The sequence below is a fragment of the Equus asinus genome, chromosome 14, assembly GCF_041296235.1.
Source record: "Equus asinus isolate D_3611 breed Donkey chromosome 14, EquAss-T2T_v2, whole genome shotgun sequence".
NCBI lineage: Eukaryota > Metazoa > Chordata > Mammalia > Perissodactyla > Equidae > Equus > Equus asinus.
Genome location: NC_091803.1, coordinates 31,943,720 through 31,963,147, shown reverse-complemented (window position 1 = coordinate 31,963,147; position 19,428 = coordinate 31,943,720). Strand labels below are relative to the sequence as shown.

The 19,428-nt window shown below is 42.9% G+C and overlaps 1 protein-coding gene across 5 annotated transcripts in view; it reads left to right on the top strand.

Moving 5' to 3' along the window:
• Window positions 1-7,623: 7,623 nt before the first annotated feature.
• The window catches only part of LOC139040195 (heparan sulfate glucosamine 3-O-sulfotransferase 4-like), a 31,978-nt gene continuing 20,173 nt past the window's right edge, over window positions 7,624-19,428 (top strand). For 2 of the 5 annotated variants that reach the window (XR_011494237.1, XM_070484700.1), the window contains exon 1: window positions 7,624-8,856. Coding sequence is in view for 4 of the 5 variants with exons in the window: in XM_070484700.1 (XP_070340801.1) it covers window positions 8,567-8,856 (290 nt within the window). In the remaining variant the exon portion in view is untranslated. Of the gene's footprint in view, window positions 8,857-16,389; window positions 16,443-17,087; window positions 17,434-19,428 lie in introns of those variants that run through there. The other 3 variants (XM_070484702.1, XM_070484701.1, XM_070484703.1) reach the window with 3 other exon arrangements.

The window sequence follows — 19,428 nt, the reverse complement described above, 5'->3', positions numbered from 1 at the left end:
CTGGGAATCAGTAAGGGTTGGCTGCAGACACTTCAAAGCAAACTGACCAACACAAAAAGCCTGGGTCTTAACCTCAACTCTTGTTGGATAAAAACTATTCCCATCAAACCTTCCAATTAGCAGCAGCTACAACAAAACAGCAGCAGCTAACATTTATTGGATATTTTCATGTGTGATTGGCATGAATTATCTTATTCAATATGCACAATGACCTATAAGGTATATACTATAGCTATTCCTATTTTACAGATGAGGAACATGAAGGTTAGAGCCATTAACTTGGCCAAGGTCATAGAGCTAGCAAAGTGGTGGAATCAGTATTTAAACCCAAGACTGTGTGACTCTCAAAGTATGTTCCTAATCAATTTGTTCATCTATACATTGAATGGTGTATTCTCATCAACTTCCCTCCAGTTTTTAATTTAAATATAAATTATTCAACCTGGGTATTCATGTAGGTCATTCTTATTTAGGCTTCATCTGTGCTGAAAGATGTTCTAAACCTGAGTCACCCTGGGCTCTTCAATACATATGGTACCTCCACTGAATTTATTAAAATACTAATTCTTGCATTAGTCGTTTATCCAAGATTAGTGTTATGTGTTGGTGGAATGTGCAGTTCATAGTATGATTTGAGTTGCAAATGGAAGTATTTCTTTCTAACTTATCAAGTCTGAGATTCCACCATTAGGGATTCATTCTTAGGAGCTTTGACTAAAGCGGAAATAAGAAGCAGGAGAAGATCTAGAAGTGCTCAAAGAAGTAAAACTGAATAATAAAACAATTAAATTTAAATGTATAGTTTTCACCAAATCTCAAGGGAGTAGGGAGGAAGTACCCATGAAACATCAGGAACAGTTTTAAGGAGAAAGACTCGTGCAAGTATAGAGTATAAAATTGGAGAAGAAAATTGGAGGGAAAAATGTTCATGCACTTTTGCTTTTAAGAGCCTAGGTCCACAAAATGCTAAGTTTGCCTTAGAGAAGCATACCTGTCAAAAATGAGACTCTAGAAATGGTGGGTGAAGCAAATTGGGGGAAGCTGGGATCAGGAGTTCAGGACACCCAGTAGGGCTGAGTGAAGAGGCATGAAGCAGCAAAGAGCTGGGCCAAATGTGGCTTCTCAGGGATGGGCCCAAGTTCACATGGGTTCAAAGTTAGGGGGATCAGGCTGTGGGGCGTCTTTCTTATGCAGCTTGTGGGTGTGATGAAAGTGTAAGTGTGACACAAGTGCTGTCAGCGAAGATAACAAGTCAGTGAAAGGCCTGGAGTGTCAGTCACTCAAATGTGAGGCAGGAACCAGTTGGCAGCGGTAAGCACATGTAGGTGTTATGTATTATATCTTATTTTATTTTACACTATTTAAAAAAATTTATTTCCCTTGTAGCCTCCTTCCTAAAAGGATTAAATTTAGCTTTCAATAAGTCACACATATAAAAGAGCCATTCAGATAAGAAATTAGGAGACAAAGAGTTTAGGAGACTGGATTGGGGAATGGACACTAGTACCAAAAAACTAGGCTTCCATGAGTCACAACTGAGCCCCAAACTAGCTGTTTTTAAGTTCACATTGATTGAACAGTGACTATGAGCTTAGTACTTGTCAGGCCTGATCTTCATGAATTTTCTCAATAATCTATGATCTTGGTATTATTATTATTATTACCTCCACTTAGATTTTTTTAGCTAATGAAGAAACCTGGCTTAGGTAACTTGCTCAGAGTCCCATAGCCAGGACATGGCAGAACTGGGATTTGAACTTGATTTGACTTTAGAATTTGGGCTCTTAATCCTACATGATACCAACTCAAGGTGGTAGGTACTGAGAAATCAAGTCAGCAGGAGACTGGGGTTCAGTGTTAGGACATCTATTACCTGAAGAGACTGGGTAACAAGAGAATAAGGCAGGAAACCCTGGATGGATAGCGAGGTCAGAGAAGGAGGAGTATCTAGGGTTGTCTCCTACCATGTTCAGGACCAGGACGGATTCTGTACTGAACATACAGGAAGAAGTTAAATGGTGGAACTTTGAAGGTTAGGAAAAGAAAGAGAAAGTGAATTTAGAACGTCTTACACCATGCCCCCCTGCTGGGCTGTAAGTCTTTCTGCATATGGGAAGCAAATAGGTTAATTAGAATAAAAGGCAAATTTCTCAGAGCACCTTCATCCACTCCACAAGGTGTCAAGTGCCCCTTTCTATAACACCAACATTCCTTCTCTTAAAAAACACTTAGGCATACAGGAACCAGAAGATGGGGTTTATAGGCCACATCATAGAGACCTTGGTGCCCAATGATAGACATTAGTCCACTGACCATGACTGGTAACCTAAGGAGGTGAAAGTTCACAAGAGTAGAAACTTTATACAAATGTGTTTCCAGCATTGCCAAGGAAATCTCTCTCAATGAAATAATGACTTAGTCATGCAGAAAAAATAAAAGAGAATAAACAAAGAAGAATAATCAAGAATAAGCAAAGGCTGAGTTATTTAGAGCTGGACTAAGGGCCTGGTTCAGGAGGAAATAAGTGGAGGTGTCATCTGCGGTTGCCACAGGATGAGGGGACAATTTATATAACTCTAACATCTAGATGGGGGTTGGAGGTTTGCATATTTTTCTCACCTAATAGGGATGCTCCTGGAGTAGTCAGCAAACATGAAATACAATCAATTGGTTTTTCAAGTTTGCCTCCTGATTGGCACTTCCAGCATTAAAGACTCAAATATGCTTGGGGCTCAAACTATGTATCTGAACTCTTATCTGTATGCTAACTTCGAAGATCTTAAGGACAGAGGGCAGTGTATGGGCAACTGAAATTAGCCAGTCGAAGAGAGATTCTGGGAGAGCCAATGCTCTTTTCTAGCTCCTCTGGCGTGGTTTAATGGGATCAGGACTTGGGTGTACTTCCCTTCTTAGCAGCATGAGTCTTAACCTTTTTCCTTTATTGACCTTTTTGGCTTGAGGGCAATTCAGAGACATTTTTTGAGCACCTACTATGGACCAGGCACTGTGCTAGGCACTGAGGATGAAAAGAAAAATAAAACAGAGTTTTAGCTAGCTCTCTTTATGCCCCCTGACACCACGGCAATACTAGTGTAATGAGACTCTTCTTCACAATCAACTGAGGACCCCAAGAAATCTATGCTATGCAATCTCCAGCAGTGATGTCCTGAAAAGTAAAGACTGGTGAATATATAGGTGGAAGCAAAAAATAAGAGGATGACAAATTTGGAAATAGTGGTAGATCTGGGGATAGAACCAAAGATCATGGACCCTCAGCTCAGTGTCCCTTTTACAATATCAGACGACCTCTTTTAGGATTTGTAGGAACTCAAATCTGGCAACAACTTTGTACCTGAGGAGTAGTTGGGGGCGAGTATGGGGAGCATTTGCTCCTCCAGAACACCTTCTTCAAAAGTGACATCTTTTCACTGATTTAAAAAATATATTAACATGAGAGTTGCTAAGATTATGGATAAAAAGACCACAGAGAAAGCAGTGTGAAACACTTACAGAAGCCAACATTCTTGGTTGTGAGTAGGCAAATTTATACTGAAAAGGAATTTATTGGAAGCCTTTGGGAAGCTGACAGAATTATAGGGAAGGCTGGAGGAACAGGTGCCAAGATGGTTAGGGGAGCTAGGAGGCTGGAACCAGCATCAGTGTTCTGGAATGTTTGCCACTGCCACCACTTCTGGAGTCTCTACAAAGCTGCTGATACTGGATTTGAGATGGTGCTGCCATTGGTGGGATGAATTCTGAGTGGGTGCTACTTCTTTACACACTTCCTCCCAATTCTCAGTCCCAGACAGGGGCATCCGATGATGAAGCTGAAGTCATGTGCTCACACCACAGGGTAGGAAGAAGGGATACCTGACATTTCAAGCTTCCTTGAAAGGTGGGGCCCTGCCTTCCACTCAGACTCATCCAATGATGGATACCCCCCGCTCAAAAAAGGATGGGGGTTCATTTGTTGGATAAACAAATACAACAACTGTTAACAACAATTTAGACCAAAACTACAGAGAGAGTAGTCATAGGTGATCACGATATGTATTCTACCCCGGTCTTCCCCTGGGAGAGTGGAGGATTAGAAGGTTTAAGAGACTCCATGGAAAGGACAGGGTCATAGAGGAATCAGATAAAACACATCAAATCACCCTCAAAAGAGGAAGTCCAACACTACGTGCTGAAATACGGAAGACAGGCGTAAGACTCGGTAGTCCTCAGCACTGGCCACCAGCACGCTGCTGCAAGCGGAAAGGCTCTGGAGGTGTCAGCCTTGGAGAAGCACTGCTTCCAAGGGAGAATCAGAAATTTGCAAAAGAGGTGGTACTCCTCCGAGATTGGGCCATAACGAAAGAGGATGGAAGGAAAGAAAAAAGGAACAGGAAGGATTTTACATAAATGAAAGAGAAATATAAAATATATCTCTTACTTTCCAATAACATTATCCATTAAAGAAACTGCACTTCACGATACTGACAGAAGTGGGCTCTCTCAAACTAGGAACCCTGCCCATACAACATCTAGGAATAGAAAAACATAAACAAATTCCACACAAAGTTACTGTAAGAAGAAAACAGAAAAAGTGAATCATAACATTTCAGTTAATAAAAATTTTCTCTTCTTCCCCTTAAAAACATGAAGGAGAAAAAATAGCACAACACTCCACATTTAATTATTTCAAACAAGCATTTGAAGATATTATAAAAAACAGCTAGATTTAGAAATCCAAACATTAAGAACAGAAATGGACATAGCAGAGAAAGAAGTAACAGTGAGATTTGATCAATTTAAAAAAAAAGAAGAAGAAAAAGATAAGGACTAAAGTAGAAGGTGCCTCAACAAGAATGCATTTACTTTATGTGAAAATTTAATTAAAATGTTGAAGAAAGGCATTAAACCACCAAATGGTTGGAATGGAAGATAGGCAAGGAAGGTCTACATAATACATGTAATTGGAGATTCTTGGAGGTGGGAGCAAGAAAAAACAATGGAATAGAACTAGTACTTAAAACTGTAATTCAAGGAAACTTTCTGGAAATAAAACAAAACTTAAATCTGTATTTTGAAATGTGCATTTGTTCCTGGGGAGAACTGACCTGACAAATTCTAAGTCATATCCTTGTAAATGATTAAAATTCAAAGACAAAGACAAAAATTCTCTGGGCTTCCAGGCAGAAAATAAAAATCAAATTTATTTCTAAGAATAAGAAAATTAGGCTGGCTTCAGACTTTTTAAAAGCAACAACAATTCAAGGGGACAAGAGACCTCAAGCCATAAGAATTAAATGCAAAACATGATTCTGGACCAGATCCTGTACTGGTGGGAGAAAGATGTTGTAAAACACGTTATTGGGAAAATTGACAAAATTGGAATATAAACTGAGGTAGATAAAAGTGTTATGTCAATGTTAAAATTCCTGAACTTGATGAGTGTACTGTAGTTACATAAATGGGTATCCTAGTTTTTAGAAAATACACAATGATATATTGGAGAATACATTATTCTCCAATTATATATGTAAACTACTCTGAAATAAGAAAGAATGAGAAAAGAGAGAGGAGAGAACAATGAAACAAATGTGGCATGGCAAAAATGTTAACAATTGGTAAATATTGTTAAAGGTATTTGGGAATTCTATGTATTAATCTTGTAAATATTATGTAAAGTTAATATTTTTTCAAAATTAAAAAATTAAAAATAAAATGCGGGTGCAAATATAAGTTAGACAGAATTTTAGTTCTTCAAATTATGAAACACATGTACCAGTTGACACAATAATTCAACTGCTAGTATATACACACATATATACATGCAATATATGTGTATATATACCCCATATATGCAATATGTGTGTATATACATAGTACACGCATACACATGTATTATGTGTGTATATATATGTGCATATATAAATACTCCCAAATTGGAAATAACCTAAATGTCCATCAGTAGGAATATGTAATATCTTATGGTAAATGAATTTCTATGTAATACTCTGTGGTCATCGAAAGGAATGGGGTAGATCTATATGTACTGATAAGAAAAGTCTCCTAAATCTTTGTGACAAAACGAACTTGGTAAATATTATTTATTGTATAATCCAATTTTTATTTATGACAGGAAAAAAAAGACCAGTGCCTATCAAACTGTTAACAATCGTTACTTAGGGCAGGTGTATACTTTGGGATAGACTAGGTTCTGAACGGATACTTGTAAATCCAAGTTTTCAGTCCAAAGTAACTAAGATTTAAACTTCTGATCCCCATTGCATTTCTGCCTAAAGGGAATGTGAACCGATTTCTCTGAAGCTTGAAAAACAGGCATATTCTTCTCCCTCTTACAGATATATTTTCTAGCAGATTTATTTTCCTGAATAGATGAATTTTGTCTTCCTTGGAAATCTGTTAAGGCAGGTATTTGTCTCTTCCTGCATAATTTGTTAGCGTCACACATTATTCTTCAGCAGTTAGAAGTCCACGTGTGCTGGTTTGCCACTCACATCAATGGTGTGCTGATTCTGACACACCTGCAACCCTGGTGGGAATAATCTGTGAGACAAAAGAGTCATCAGCAGCCCCTTACCACCGACCTACTTAGTCCTTCAATTCCCCATATCAAGTCTTGTCAACAATTAACGCCAGGCAGATGGACGTCTGACTTCTTTCCCTCACTCAAACAGCTTTTCTCATTTCTTCATGAACACGGTTGATTTCATAGGCATGATTCTCTTCTCATCTTGCACAATTCATTCTTACTTCAAAATCATTCACTCTCTCACATAATTCACGCAGATCACATGTGCCACCTTCTTTTCCTTGACTCCATTTCCAGAAATCTCTTTCTTTCCTTTTTAATCATGTGCCCTTTCTTAGTCACATTGTCAATATCCTTGCTGCTTTTTCACCTATCAGATATGACGGTTTCAACAATACTTGTAAAATATCTAAACACTAAGCATATGCATGGCAGACACACTGTAGACTGAGCAGTGGCGTGAAGACCAGGGTGAACAGGATATTATCTGTCAGTGGCAGACTCCATGCACTTTGAATGTGAAAAGTAGCTTTCATTCTATCTAGGATAAATTGTCAGTTCAATATTTGTTAATAGAGCTTCCGGTTACATCTGTATTCTTGGATTTATTTTTTGCTAAATTTACTACTATGTTCACATTTTATTTTGTAATCATAAAAACAGAAAATAACAGAAAGGTAAGATACCTTATAATTGTGTTATCTACTGGCAGGCAGAATTGTAATTTTGTACAGATAGAGCAGGTGCAGTTGGGGTCCCTGCGCCCGCCTTGGTCCCCTTGTCAGAGGCTGAGGGGAGTGGCGGGGGCCCACCCTGACTGCACGGCAGGAGCGGGGAGGGGGCCATGGGCTGGGCTCGGCCCGCGCACTGGGCTAGGGGCCAGGGCCAGGCTTGCAAAGGCGGAGCTTCACGCAGCCATGGCAGCGGCAGCAAGTGGACCCACGTCTGGGCAGCGCCTGGGCTGCAGCCGCCAGGAGCCCCGAAGGCCTGAGGCCCGCACTTTCTCCGCCTGGCTTCCAGGCCTCCGCCACCCCGCCTGTCTGCTAAAGGGGCGCCTGCGCGAAAGCTGCTTTTTATTTGCACCTTGTCCCTGACCATTGCATACCTGTGAAACTAGCAAATATAGCCATTGATGGTTAAGTAGCTAGTAACTAAACTTTTTTCCTTTTTGCAATTCCGGATTATAGCTTTTAGTGTTCACCCACCCATCGTTAACTGTGCTGTTTAGGCAATATGCTGACTCCCACTGGGCTCCTGTAGATAACATGTGCCTGGCACCTGGGTCATCATGGTAATGGATGCTTGAGCTGTTTTTAGGAATTAGAACTCCTTGTCCACTTCAGGCTGGTTGAGACCAGCAACCCATCAACTGGGCCAGCTAGATGCCCCATAAGTGACTTTTGGGGGTCAAGAGGCTAAAAACACCACCCTCAGGTCACGCTAATGCCGCTATTTTGTGAATATGCACCTTACGAAGAGATATGAAGTCTGACTATGCTTGTGTAGATCACCAATTACCTCACCTCTCCTCACCTCCAATCATCTATCTCCACATTTCAGGCCACGTTGCCCCTTTGCCTCATAAATATCCCTGCGTCCCCATCTTCAGGGAGGTGGGTTTGAGTCTCATTCTCCCCTTTCCTCACTTGGCTGCCTTGTGATTAAACTCTCCCTCTGCTGCAGTCTCCTCCTCTTGGTGTTTGGCTTTCCTGGTGGCCGCAAAAATGAACCCGGCTGGGTAACAGCTGTGCTACTGCCTCCTGGGCGGCTCAGGCTCCCTGCAGGTCCCCCTGCCGCTGTAGGAGGCAAGGAGCCCGGGCCCAAACCGCCGCCCCCCTCTCTGCTGCTGCCCCCAGTCCCCCGCCTGCCCCGCAACCGGCCCTTGTGCCTTGGCGCCCCCTCGCAGCCGCCACCACTGGACAACGCGAGCCGTAGGGAGCCGCCAAGGCCAGCGGCTGGGCACGGGCTGGAGGCAGTGAGAGCGCTCCGGACACCTGGCTCCGGACCCCGCTGTCCCCGGGGGAGATGATCAGGGCGCAGAGCGCGCTGCTGGAGAGGGAAGCGCAGGAGTCCAGCACCGCCAACGAAGAGTTCGCAGGCCAGCGAGTGGCCAAAGGGAGCAGCGAGAGGGGTGGCGCCCTCAGCACCCCCGACTATGGGGAGAAGAAGCTGCCACAGGCGCTCATCACTGGGGTCAAGAAAGGAGGGACCTGCGTGCTGCTGGAGGCGATCCGAGTCCAACCTGACGTGGAGGCGGTGGGCGTAGAGCCACACTTCTTCGACAGGAACTACGAAAAGGGGCTGGAGTGGTACAGGTAGGACCCCCAGCTGGGCGCAGGGGATAGATGCGTGGGGAAGACCCAGAGGGGAAGCTGCGGCTTCCCACGCCCTTCGACATCCAGGCACCTCTCCGAGAGCCCTTCGTCCCACGAGGGCTCTGCAGACCCTGGTGGGGCTGCTCGGGGGAGCGCGGAGAGGGCTGGAGGCTGGCCAGGGATCACTGTATTTCAGGGCGAGGGGAGCTGGTGTCCCACTGCCCTGCCTGCCTCAGGCTCCTCACCCAGGGAGGTGCTTTCTGAATCTGTCTAGCTCCACGCCTGGGAATGCCCAGCCCAGGTGCCCGTGGAGTGTTTCCCAGCCCAGGCTCTTGTGGGGCTCTGCGCTCCTGCGTTGGGGACGCAAAGGCATGAAGCCGGATAGCTAGATTGACTGAAGGGCTTTGAGATCTCCTGGAATCTCTCAAAGTCGCCCTCAAACGTATTTGCGTGTCTGGAATCCGACTTTAGTATTTTCAGCTTAGAGCAAAATGAACAGGGAACAGTTAAAGGATGATGCTGGCGAGTTTTGGCTTGCTAGAAAAGACTGAGGATGTTCCCCATCTCCAGGACTTTCTATCCCTGGGTGGCTGCAGGAACCCTGGGTTGATTTTTCATCAGGAGCACCAAGGTCTGCACAACAGTCGGTGCCCTGAGAGTTTTTACATCCTGCACCCCTGCCCTTTTTAACCGGCGCCTCCTTGGCAACAGATTAGAGCTTCTGTCTTGTGAGATGTTCATCTCCCTTCTCTTCCACCGTCTCCAAGCGGTGAGAGAAAGGAGAGGCGAGTAGAAAGTTAAGTGCAGGTAAAATAAATTTAGTAATCCGGCTTTCTTGCCAGCCATAACATTTAAAAAACACTGGAGCAGATGCCCAAAAGGCAAACCTCCTTTGCTCCCCCCAACCCCCACCTTTTATCTCTTTCTGGAAAACATTTGGATGGCTGGTCCCATCTCTGTTGCATCTCAGTAATTAATTGGAATTGTCAGACAAACACAGGCTTTGTCAGCTAAAGTGATATTATCATCTTCACAAGGCCAATAGGTAAAATAAGATTGTTTCCCGACAAGTTGCCTTGCTGTTGAAGAGATGTAAGTTTAAATTACAGCCTATGAAAGTTTTAGAAATAACCTAACTTCAGAAATATATAGTAAATGTGTATTATATAATATATATTACTATATGTGTGTATTATATATTATATATGAATATGTAATATGTATTGATTGATTTCTTCCACTTTAAAAAATACGCCTTATGCTTTCAAAGCTTGAGAGAAGTACACTTAGGCATAAACATTCCAGCAGGTTAAATGGAAACAGCAAATGTGTCTGTTAATGTCTCGTCTGTTTCAACAGAGAGAACTATATGCAACATTTTAGGAGGCTTCAAACAGCCCCTTCCTATCAAAATGGAAACCAGTCAATGCCTACTTGAACTGGAAAATCTGTATTTATAACATTGCACGTCATGGCTTCCAGTTTGCAACCATAATCAAAAAGGTGTCAGGATGATTAATGCAACAACAGCAAACCAGAGAAAGAAGGAGATGTTTGGGAAGGTTTCGGTTGTTTAATTGTTGGTTGTAGGAATGTTCTGATTTCTGCTATGGGGTAGCTTCAGCCCTATGAGGGTAACTGTGGTCTTTCCAGTTCTAACTTTAAAGCTGTGTATCTTGTGAGAAGTGTCAAATGCCCTTTGGGGGAGAGGAAGGCCTGAGGATCAGACCTTTCCAACATGTGTTGTATTGCTTTGTGGCAGCTGGAAATAGAGATGGGGGTGTTTTATTCAGGTGACTTGATGTAGGGTGCATGGTGGAATGCATGTCAGGAGGTCCCATCGTAGGGTCTGGAGAATTTTCTGAATGAAAGGATAGAAGATGCCAGATTTTCTCATGTTCTTAAATACTGCTGTTTGGAAAAGAAGGTATGAACCGGCCTCGCTGTCATGACATGGTTACTGAAGATGTCATTCCAGCTTTATGGTTCTCTCAGCCATCACTTGTAATATTTGGGGCATGGTGTCAATATTTGGTAGCCGCCGTATAACTGTTACACTGAAGAGACATGGATAGAGCTAGATTCCCTTGATCCTCACTTTAGAGGACCACGTGGTATCTCTTTGTCCTCGATCTACTACTCCAGCAATTCACCCATGCGAGACCCTTATGATGCTCAGTGGTGCTGATTGGAAGTTCTGGAGGAGAATCTATCCAACATAGAGGGAATCATTAGCCACCCAAACCTGTCTGTTGGGAAGACTCCCAGAAACCCCTTGGACCCACAGTTGCTGAGTGTGCTGGGACTGGCCTTGGATAGCTCTCCAGCCTTACGAGGGACAGCAGTGTTTTGAGGACATTTGTGGGATTTTCCTTAGCTCTGTCTCTTCTCTCTTTCTCCCATGTAGGAAGAGGGGATGACAACCTCACTCTATTGTAGAAAAGGAAACAGTGGCATTGATTCAAACCAGTAAAAGACACCTCTTGGTTCCCTGGTACAACTCCGTCTTTTAAATGGTGACATCTGTACTTACATGGTTATACCATGTATTCTGCCTGAAATCTGACTCTACTGTTTGACTAGTTAGAGATCCACAGGTTAATTAAAGACTTTAATTTTTCCCCCATTTATTTGTTTTTGTATTTCTTTTTCTTTTTGGTGTGCTTCCCAATAGCCTACTAATTCTGCAAGTGTTTCTGGTTGCTGTGTTTTCAGCAAGAGGGAGAGCAAGAAGAAATTAGGGCTGCTCCCAGTGCAGCTGGCTTTGGGTTTCCTCATATCCAACTAGGCAGCCCTAGCAGATTTATTTCTGGTGTCACTCCAGTTATGTTTAAATCTAGGTTTTGCTTTCTCTCATGCCATCGATCTAATGTGATTTAAAAACACATCTGAGATGAGACCATGTGCATTTGGTTTTCAGGGCAAGATAGACTGATGGATTAGGATGTGTGTGTTAAAGCTATGGAGAAGCAAGCCTCACTTGGTGGATGGACACAGGCCAATGATTAATAAGTGGGTGTAGGCTAAACCCTCCACTCCTTCCTCCCTCCACCACGCCCCCCCCCCCCCAAGTAAAAGGGTAAAGCCACAACACACCTTTCAGTATGAGCTGATACACACTGTCTGGGCAGAAAACTTAAACTGATCTAATGGATGAGACCTTGTGGCAGGCCAACTGGCTGCCACGGCAGAACTCATCAAAGTGACAGAGACGACTCGAGCTGTGGTCTCCCTCGTGGTTTACAGACTGTACAGTAACCACGACCACTTTGCTTTGGAAACCACTCAGCTCCAGGGCAATGGGAAGTCACCCTCCATGGTTTCAAGTTGTCTTCATTGGGCCGCCAAAGAGGAATGTGCAAACTTAACCACTGCACCACCAGGCCGGCGCCAAATTTATCTTTCTGAACAAAACAAAAATATTTCCATTGTTTATACCTTCTTTACTGAAGCATACACCTGGCTTTTGTTGAATACAAAGATGTTTTCCTTATTAATTTTTAGTAGAATTTTGAACCCTTACAGACCTTAGTGAAAACTAAAAAGTAAGCAATTATGTACTGCTGGGAGCCGTCAGCCTAGAAGTTAAGCCTCTGCCTTGTGACACGGTCCGGGAGAGAGATGAGGGGACGCATGGCGACCCTCAAGGGAATCTACCAGGCTGCCCCTGCAACAAGTCTCCCTGATACTTTTGACTTTCCTGCTTCTGTTCACTCTGTTCTACACCTGGGGTTATTTCAGGGGAAGTCAGCCCAGCCCTGGGAATGAGAATGAAACAATGCAATATTCTAGGGAAAGTTCTGGGGAAAAACATCTTCTAGGGAAAGAACATTCTGACCCGTCCTTTGGTCGGGTAAAGCAATGGGAGTGGAGAGGGAACAAAGAAATCTGTAGCCCCCACAGATCTCTCTAGGAGGACCGTGGTTGCCACGGCCCATTGAGTCAGGAGGCCGCTGGGGGTGGCCTCCTTGAAGTAAAGAATTACAGAAGCTTGACTCCCCTCAGGCCTACACACAATCAATTACTCTTAGGCAGAAGCTTGACTCCCCCCAGGTCTACACACAATCAATTGCTCTTAGGACTATTGTTTACCTTACAAAAACCCACTTTCGCGAGCCAAAAATATGTACTGGGACTGTTTCATGAAATCATCCTTGCATACCCTGAGCCCTATATAAATCATACATACACAAAATAAAGTTAGACTTTGACAGCAAATTCCTTGTCTCACTGCCTCCTCCCTCGCCAATGCCATCCATCCCTCAGGAGACCCTGTTCATGCTGGGGTTGGACCCCGGCAATGTACTATCTTTTATATTAGCATTCTAAGCGCTTTTTATAGTTTCTAAAAACATGTTATTTCATAGTACAATCTTTAATAAAATACAATATCTAAACATATTTTAGTTTCTCAGTAATAAGAAGCCAAAGGTAGATAAACTTAGACATGTTTAGTGATAATGTTTCAATAGGTTACTGTATTTGAAAATTACCCAGATATCCAAAGAGTTTTTTATCATTTAATTTCACCTGGCAAAACTTCAAAGTTTCAAGTTAGCAGAAATATTTTGGAAGTGATTTTAAATACACATGCCATAACACATAATTGTTAAAATGTTCACCCAACACTCTTATCTTTTTCATGTCTATTTAGTTTACTTGTTCCCAATAATTATTTAGGTTGCCTGCAAAACTTCATGAGACATTAGACAAAATTATCCATCATTTTAAGTTATTACTTTGCAAACAAATTTGTAACAAGGATAACGTGGGCTTATTTGACTAGTAAACCTAGGCTGCCTGTCTGCTTCATATCCAATGTTGATAACTCTAGGGACATACTTATTTTAATCAAACCAACAAACTTAACTAAGCTTCTGTTTACCAAAGATTATTTCATATCATGTTAACTTGAAAGACATTTGGGTGGTTTCTATTCCATTTAGAAATAATTTATGTAAGTGCTTACTTTAAGCCAACTGCATATAGTTCTTTAGAAATTATACCATCTGGAGATAAAATATTACACATACAGCACACATAGAGACAAAGGGAAACTCCACAGCTATTGTTTTAAAATTACAGCTATGAATCAGGTAGAGTAATACAAAGTTCCCTGGTTATGAATCCAAGTTTTGTTTTAGGCCTTTTACTAATGTTTTGTGGAGAAGACACTCAAGATGCTAGATTTTTGGCTAAGCTGCTCTTATGGCCATTTTTCTTTCCTTCCTTTTTTACTTTTTTTCTCAGTCCTAGGAATTAATGATGGGCTAGATATTCCCTGGAGGGTTGGCAAGCTCTTTGAGATAACTGAAATTGGTGGAACATGAACTGTCTATAGAGCTACATTCCCAGTCTTGCAAGGATTTTTTTAAGGACAATTGCTCTTGATTTCTGAGAAATTGGGTTGTACCTCAAATGACATTATAGGTTGATCTACCTGTCCAACTACATCACAAAGGCACAGAGAAACCACTCAAGTATTCTCCAAGATGGAGTTTCTGAGGCATAACTCATCCAATTGAAAGTGTTTCACCCGAGTGGTGAGTCTCCGGGGATGCTTGGGTTGTTCCCCATGGTGGTAAAGCCAGTGTCAAACTGACAGTGGGCCTGAAGAAGAGTGCAGAGCCCAACTGCAGGTGTCAGTATACTTATAAGATTTAGTCAAGTCCCATTCAACCTGGGCACTTAGTCCCTGAACCAGCACGAGGCAAGCCAGGGAGGCAAGAGCCAAAGGCTTTGAGAAAGCTGGGAGCTGGGGCTCCCAACGCCAGGATTGAGAGTTAAGTCCCTGGTAGAAAGTTTTTCAAGATTTTGATTTTTCAGAAGTTTCAGGTTCTGGGGCTGGCCCGGTGGCGCAGCGGTTAAGTTCACACGTTCCGCTTCTCGGTGGCCCGGGGTTCGCTGGTTTGGATCCTGGGTGCGGACATGGCACTGCTTGGCAGCCATGCTGTGGTAGGCGTCCCACGTATAAACTAGAGGAAGATGGGCACGGATGTTAGCTCAGAGCCAGGCTTCCTCAGCAAAAAGAGGAGGACTGGCAGTAGTTAGCTGAGGGCTAATCTTCCTCAAAAAAAAACAGAAGTTTCAGGTTCTGCTCAGGTCCAGCCTGAATTTAACCTTGACTTGGTGACAACAGAGGAGGGGATGAATGAGATAGACAAATAAGGGAAAGAGGTGACCAGACTTTGCCCTCATGGCCTCTTCCCAAGGGTTATCAAGATAACATAACATAACAAACTTTCCTACGGAAGTAGGGAGCCAGTGTGGAAAGGAAAGGGGCCAGTGGCTGGCTCCCTTGTGCCTCCCTTGTGCACAAACTAATAAACTTTTACGTTTCTACTCCCATTTGTTGTCTCTCTTGATTTCTATCCTGGGGGACAACGAGAACCCAGTGCGCTGGTAACAGCTTCAATAGTCATGCTCATGCCTCCCAGAGGAAAGTGGTCCCCAGCATTATTCACACATGGTATCTGGAAAGAATGAAAGAAGACAGAGGAGAGGCACTGGCATTTCTTGAATCCCTGTGACTGTGGTGGTTGTTGCTTTATAGATGTGTTATCACATCGGGGTGTCATGATGAGGCTGTGAGTTAAACAGCAACATTCCTGGTTTACAGGTGGCTCCTGGAGGGTAAACCACTTGCTCAAGGTTGCTCAGCTGGTCAGTGGTTGAGTTGACCACATCTGTCCAATTTCAGAGTGCTGGTTTCTTTCCCTGTACCACACTGCCGCACATAAAGTACTAGAATGTCTTTTCCTTCTTTCATTCAACAAACATTTAATAACATTTACCACGGGTCCAGTACTGTTTGGATAGGTACTGAGGATAAAGTGGAGAACAAGACAGAGGGAGGACCTGTTCTTGTGGAAATGGCATCTTTTAGTAGGGCAGTAGAGGAGACAGCAAACAAATGAGTCTTTCTTTTAACCATTTTAATGTGGCTATAGAAAACTTAAAATGACACTTGTGACTCCCATTGCATTTCCACTGGGCAGGGCTCCTGTAGAGCAGTGCTTTTTAAACTTGAAATACACATGGATCACCTGGGGTGTTGTTAACATGCAGATTCTGATTCAGCAGGTCTGGAGAGGGGCCTCAGATTCTGCATTTCTATCTTCCCAGTTGATGTTGATGCTGCTGATCCCTGAACCTCACTTTGAGAAGCAGGAGTCTAGAGAGTAATTGGGGTGTGTGTGTGTGTGTGTGTGCGCGCGTGCATGCATGTATATTATTTTAAGTCAAATGGTTAGGGGAAACCTCTCTGTGGAGGTGTTGTAAATGAAATGAAAGAGTAAGATCCTTCCATGTGAAGATCTAGGTGGAGAGGTCTCCAATAGAGGGAACAGCAGGTACAAAGGCCCTGAGGTGGAAACAAGCCTCATGGGTTTACAAAAGCACAGTGTTCGGAGCTGGCTAAAACGGTTCATAACCTGGTTTTGCAACTTAATAGTTGGATGATCCTGGCTGGATAACCTATTTAAGGTCACTTGGTTTCAGGTTGTTGATCTGAGAGTAATTTCTTCCTTGCAGGATTTTTGGAAGGAGTAAATGAAATAAAAGTGAACGTATTTTCTAAAGAAAAAGTGAGTATCCTAGAGCAGAAAACCAAATGGACCCAACTACTGGGTTTTTCCATTTCTCAAATCATTTTGGTCTCATATGCCTTACGTTCTATCACTGCTATCATAATACTGACTGAAGAGTCTCTTATTGGGAATATTTTTGGGAAAAGTCTAATAATGATTGCCTTTGCAATCTACATCTTCTTAATGTCTTAAACCAAGGGTCACGAATTCAGATGCCTTCTGGGCCCACAGCGATTATATAAATGAGTGAAATAGACCAGGTGGGGAGAAACTGGGATGCATATGCTCTGTCTAAACCGGCAGCCACTGCTCCGTTCCAGCTACTCTTTTCCACGTGCAAATGTGGCGTCAGGGTTATGAGATCTTCCACTTAGTAAGAGAAACTGGAAATCCAGGTTTTGACGTGAAATTGTCTGGTTTTTAATATTGGCAACAGATCGAAATTTCTTCAGAGTGTGGTGTGGGCCAGGACTGCGGACAAACAAAACCCTCCTGTGGGCTGGATATAGCCAGCCGGCTACCAGTCTGTGACTCTGGCTTAAACTCATTTCAGAAAGTAATTGGCACACCCGTACCCTTTGTAGTTGTCAGAATTATGGCTTCCATGTGCTATTTTAATTTAGATTTTTTCCCCTCTTACAGATTTTGCAACAGCGTGGGGGAAATACTCCCAGATATACTGCAACCCCAACAAAAGGAGCTGGATAGAAACAGAAGCATTGAGGCACAAAAAGACAATTCACAAATAACTATCTCATTTCTTCCCAATGAACATTTTCTTGAAGGCAGGAAAATTCTCAGCTGTTCACTCATGAATCAGGAGTCCCATATTTCATCCATATAAACTGCACTTATAAAACAGATTCTGGTCAGGTGGACTGAGAATGACAGAGAGTTAGAAAAATTGGGTCTGGTTTTGCTTTGCCAGATAGTTTTATTTGATGCCAGGTTACTTATATTAATCTGTTTCTTTCTTTCTTGTTTTTAATCTGTTTCTTATCTCATGAGGTTACACTGTCTCCATAGGGTCCATGCACCCACTATAACACTATGGTTCTGGGACAAACTTCTGTTAGACCCTTCAGAGGAAGGAAGAGAGCAATTAGAGACAACATTGTTTGATGCCTGTTTTTGTATCTCTGAGTCAGAATCCACTGCATCCTCTTTGTGTGACCTTGGACAAGTTACTTACTATCATCAAGCCTCAATTTCTTCATCTGCAGAATGGGCTCAATATGACTGATTTGCAAGGGATTATGTGAGGATGAACTGAAATGGCATTTAAAGTGCCCCCACACAGAATATGTGACATAAATTTCTTCCTCCTCTTCTCTCCTCTTTCTCTCCTAATTTTCCTTTGCTTTTCTTCTTCATTTTTCTTAATTCCTTCCTTCTATCCTGCCTATCAGTATGGAAGGCCCAACAGAGAAAGCTGTAATGCAATGCCATTAGGATACCATCTTTTATTTCAAGATTATGTCTGAATGAGGGATTTCAAACCCTTAAGTAGCTCTTAAGTAGCTCCCCAGAGAATAATGCAAACCAGATTCCAGAATATGGTCTACTGTAACTTGAGCCAAAGGAGGAGAAGAGTCTGATTTCCTGGGGTACCTGCAGCCAGCCTTCTCCACTAAGGGGACGGGGTATGGAAGGGGGCAGGCTCTCCGGGCTTTCCTGCTGATGTTTTCTTGAGCCCACAGTAGGAATGGAGGCCGCTTGCCCTGGAGAGGGACTGAGGCATTTAGAATGCCGAGGGCATGCTTTGCCTTCCATTTTCCTGCAGAGCTGAAGGCATTTGAGAAGGCAGGACTGTTCTAGAAGACCCTGTCCAACTCCCATTTGAGATCAAACTATGTTTGAAATCAAACTACGATGAGATTTGGCCACTTTCACTGGTGTTCGCCAGACATCATAACATGATTTAATTATTTTTACATTTGTAAATCATACCAGGCATTTTTCATTTTAAATTGAGTCAGGAGAGGGGCCTTGAGACTTTAGGTGAATGAGAGATTGCCAGGGTTGTACATTAGAAAGTTTTACAGGTTTTGGGTTTGCATAATGGATATTATCTCTGAAACGGATTGAACCACTGCCCTGTTCAAGTCATCTCTTGATTCCATTGGTTTCTGTGGTTTGACAAGCTCCTCTATAACTGCCTTGGGAATTTCAGTCTAAAATTATAGTTCACTAAATCAGCTTTTCAGCCCATTTGCCATGAATTAAAAGCAGGCGATTGATTTTTTTTTTCCTTAACACTCACTAGTTAGGGTTGCTGTTGTCCGCAGCCGCAAAGGGTGAGGAATGACAGGTACCACCAAGGCTATTTGGTTGTTTAAGCAATCAGAGTTTATTGATAAAGGGGAAGAGAACAAGGAGCGGGGATAAAGAAGAACAGAACAAGGAGTGGGGAAGCACACAGCAAATCGGTACTTACAACATCCACACCACAATCAGCCAGGAAGTCCCAATAGTTTGTACGGCGGGCGGGAGTGCCGACTGTCCAGGTCTGAGGCAAAGCTTCCTGTCCTCAGTGAGACTCCCAGTTGTCCTATGCTTGTGACTCCCTTTTATTCTAATGTTTTCTGGGTTTTGACTCAGGGTTTCAGGCATTCAGATACTGAGAGTTCTTTCTTTTTGTTCCCATGGATGGGATTTTTTTTATCTTTTTGTTCCCATGGATGGGATGTTTCTCTAGTCCGGTCAAGTGCCCGCTTGGGTGGCCAGGCCAGACAAGCAACGTGACACAGGACATTGTCTTAGTAACTTGTACCTTGGGGTCAGGGTCAAAGTGGCCATCTTTGGCCTCAAGCCCAGACACATTCTTTCATGTAGGCCCCAGATCCCAGTGTCCCTGGAAGATGGGGTGGCCAATGAACTCTGTAAAGTTGCCTTCCTTTAAAAGTTTTTTTCAACCTTTATTTAAGAACATATAAAGCATATTTACAGGGAAACAAAGCAACACATCAATTAGGCAATATTT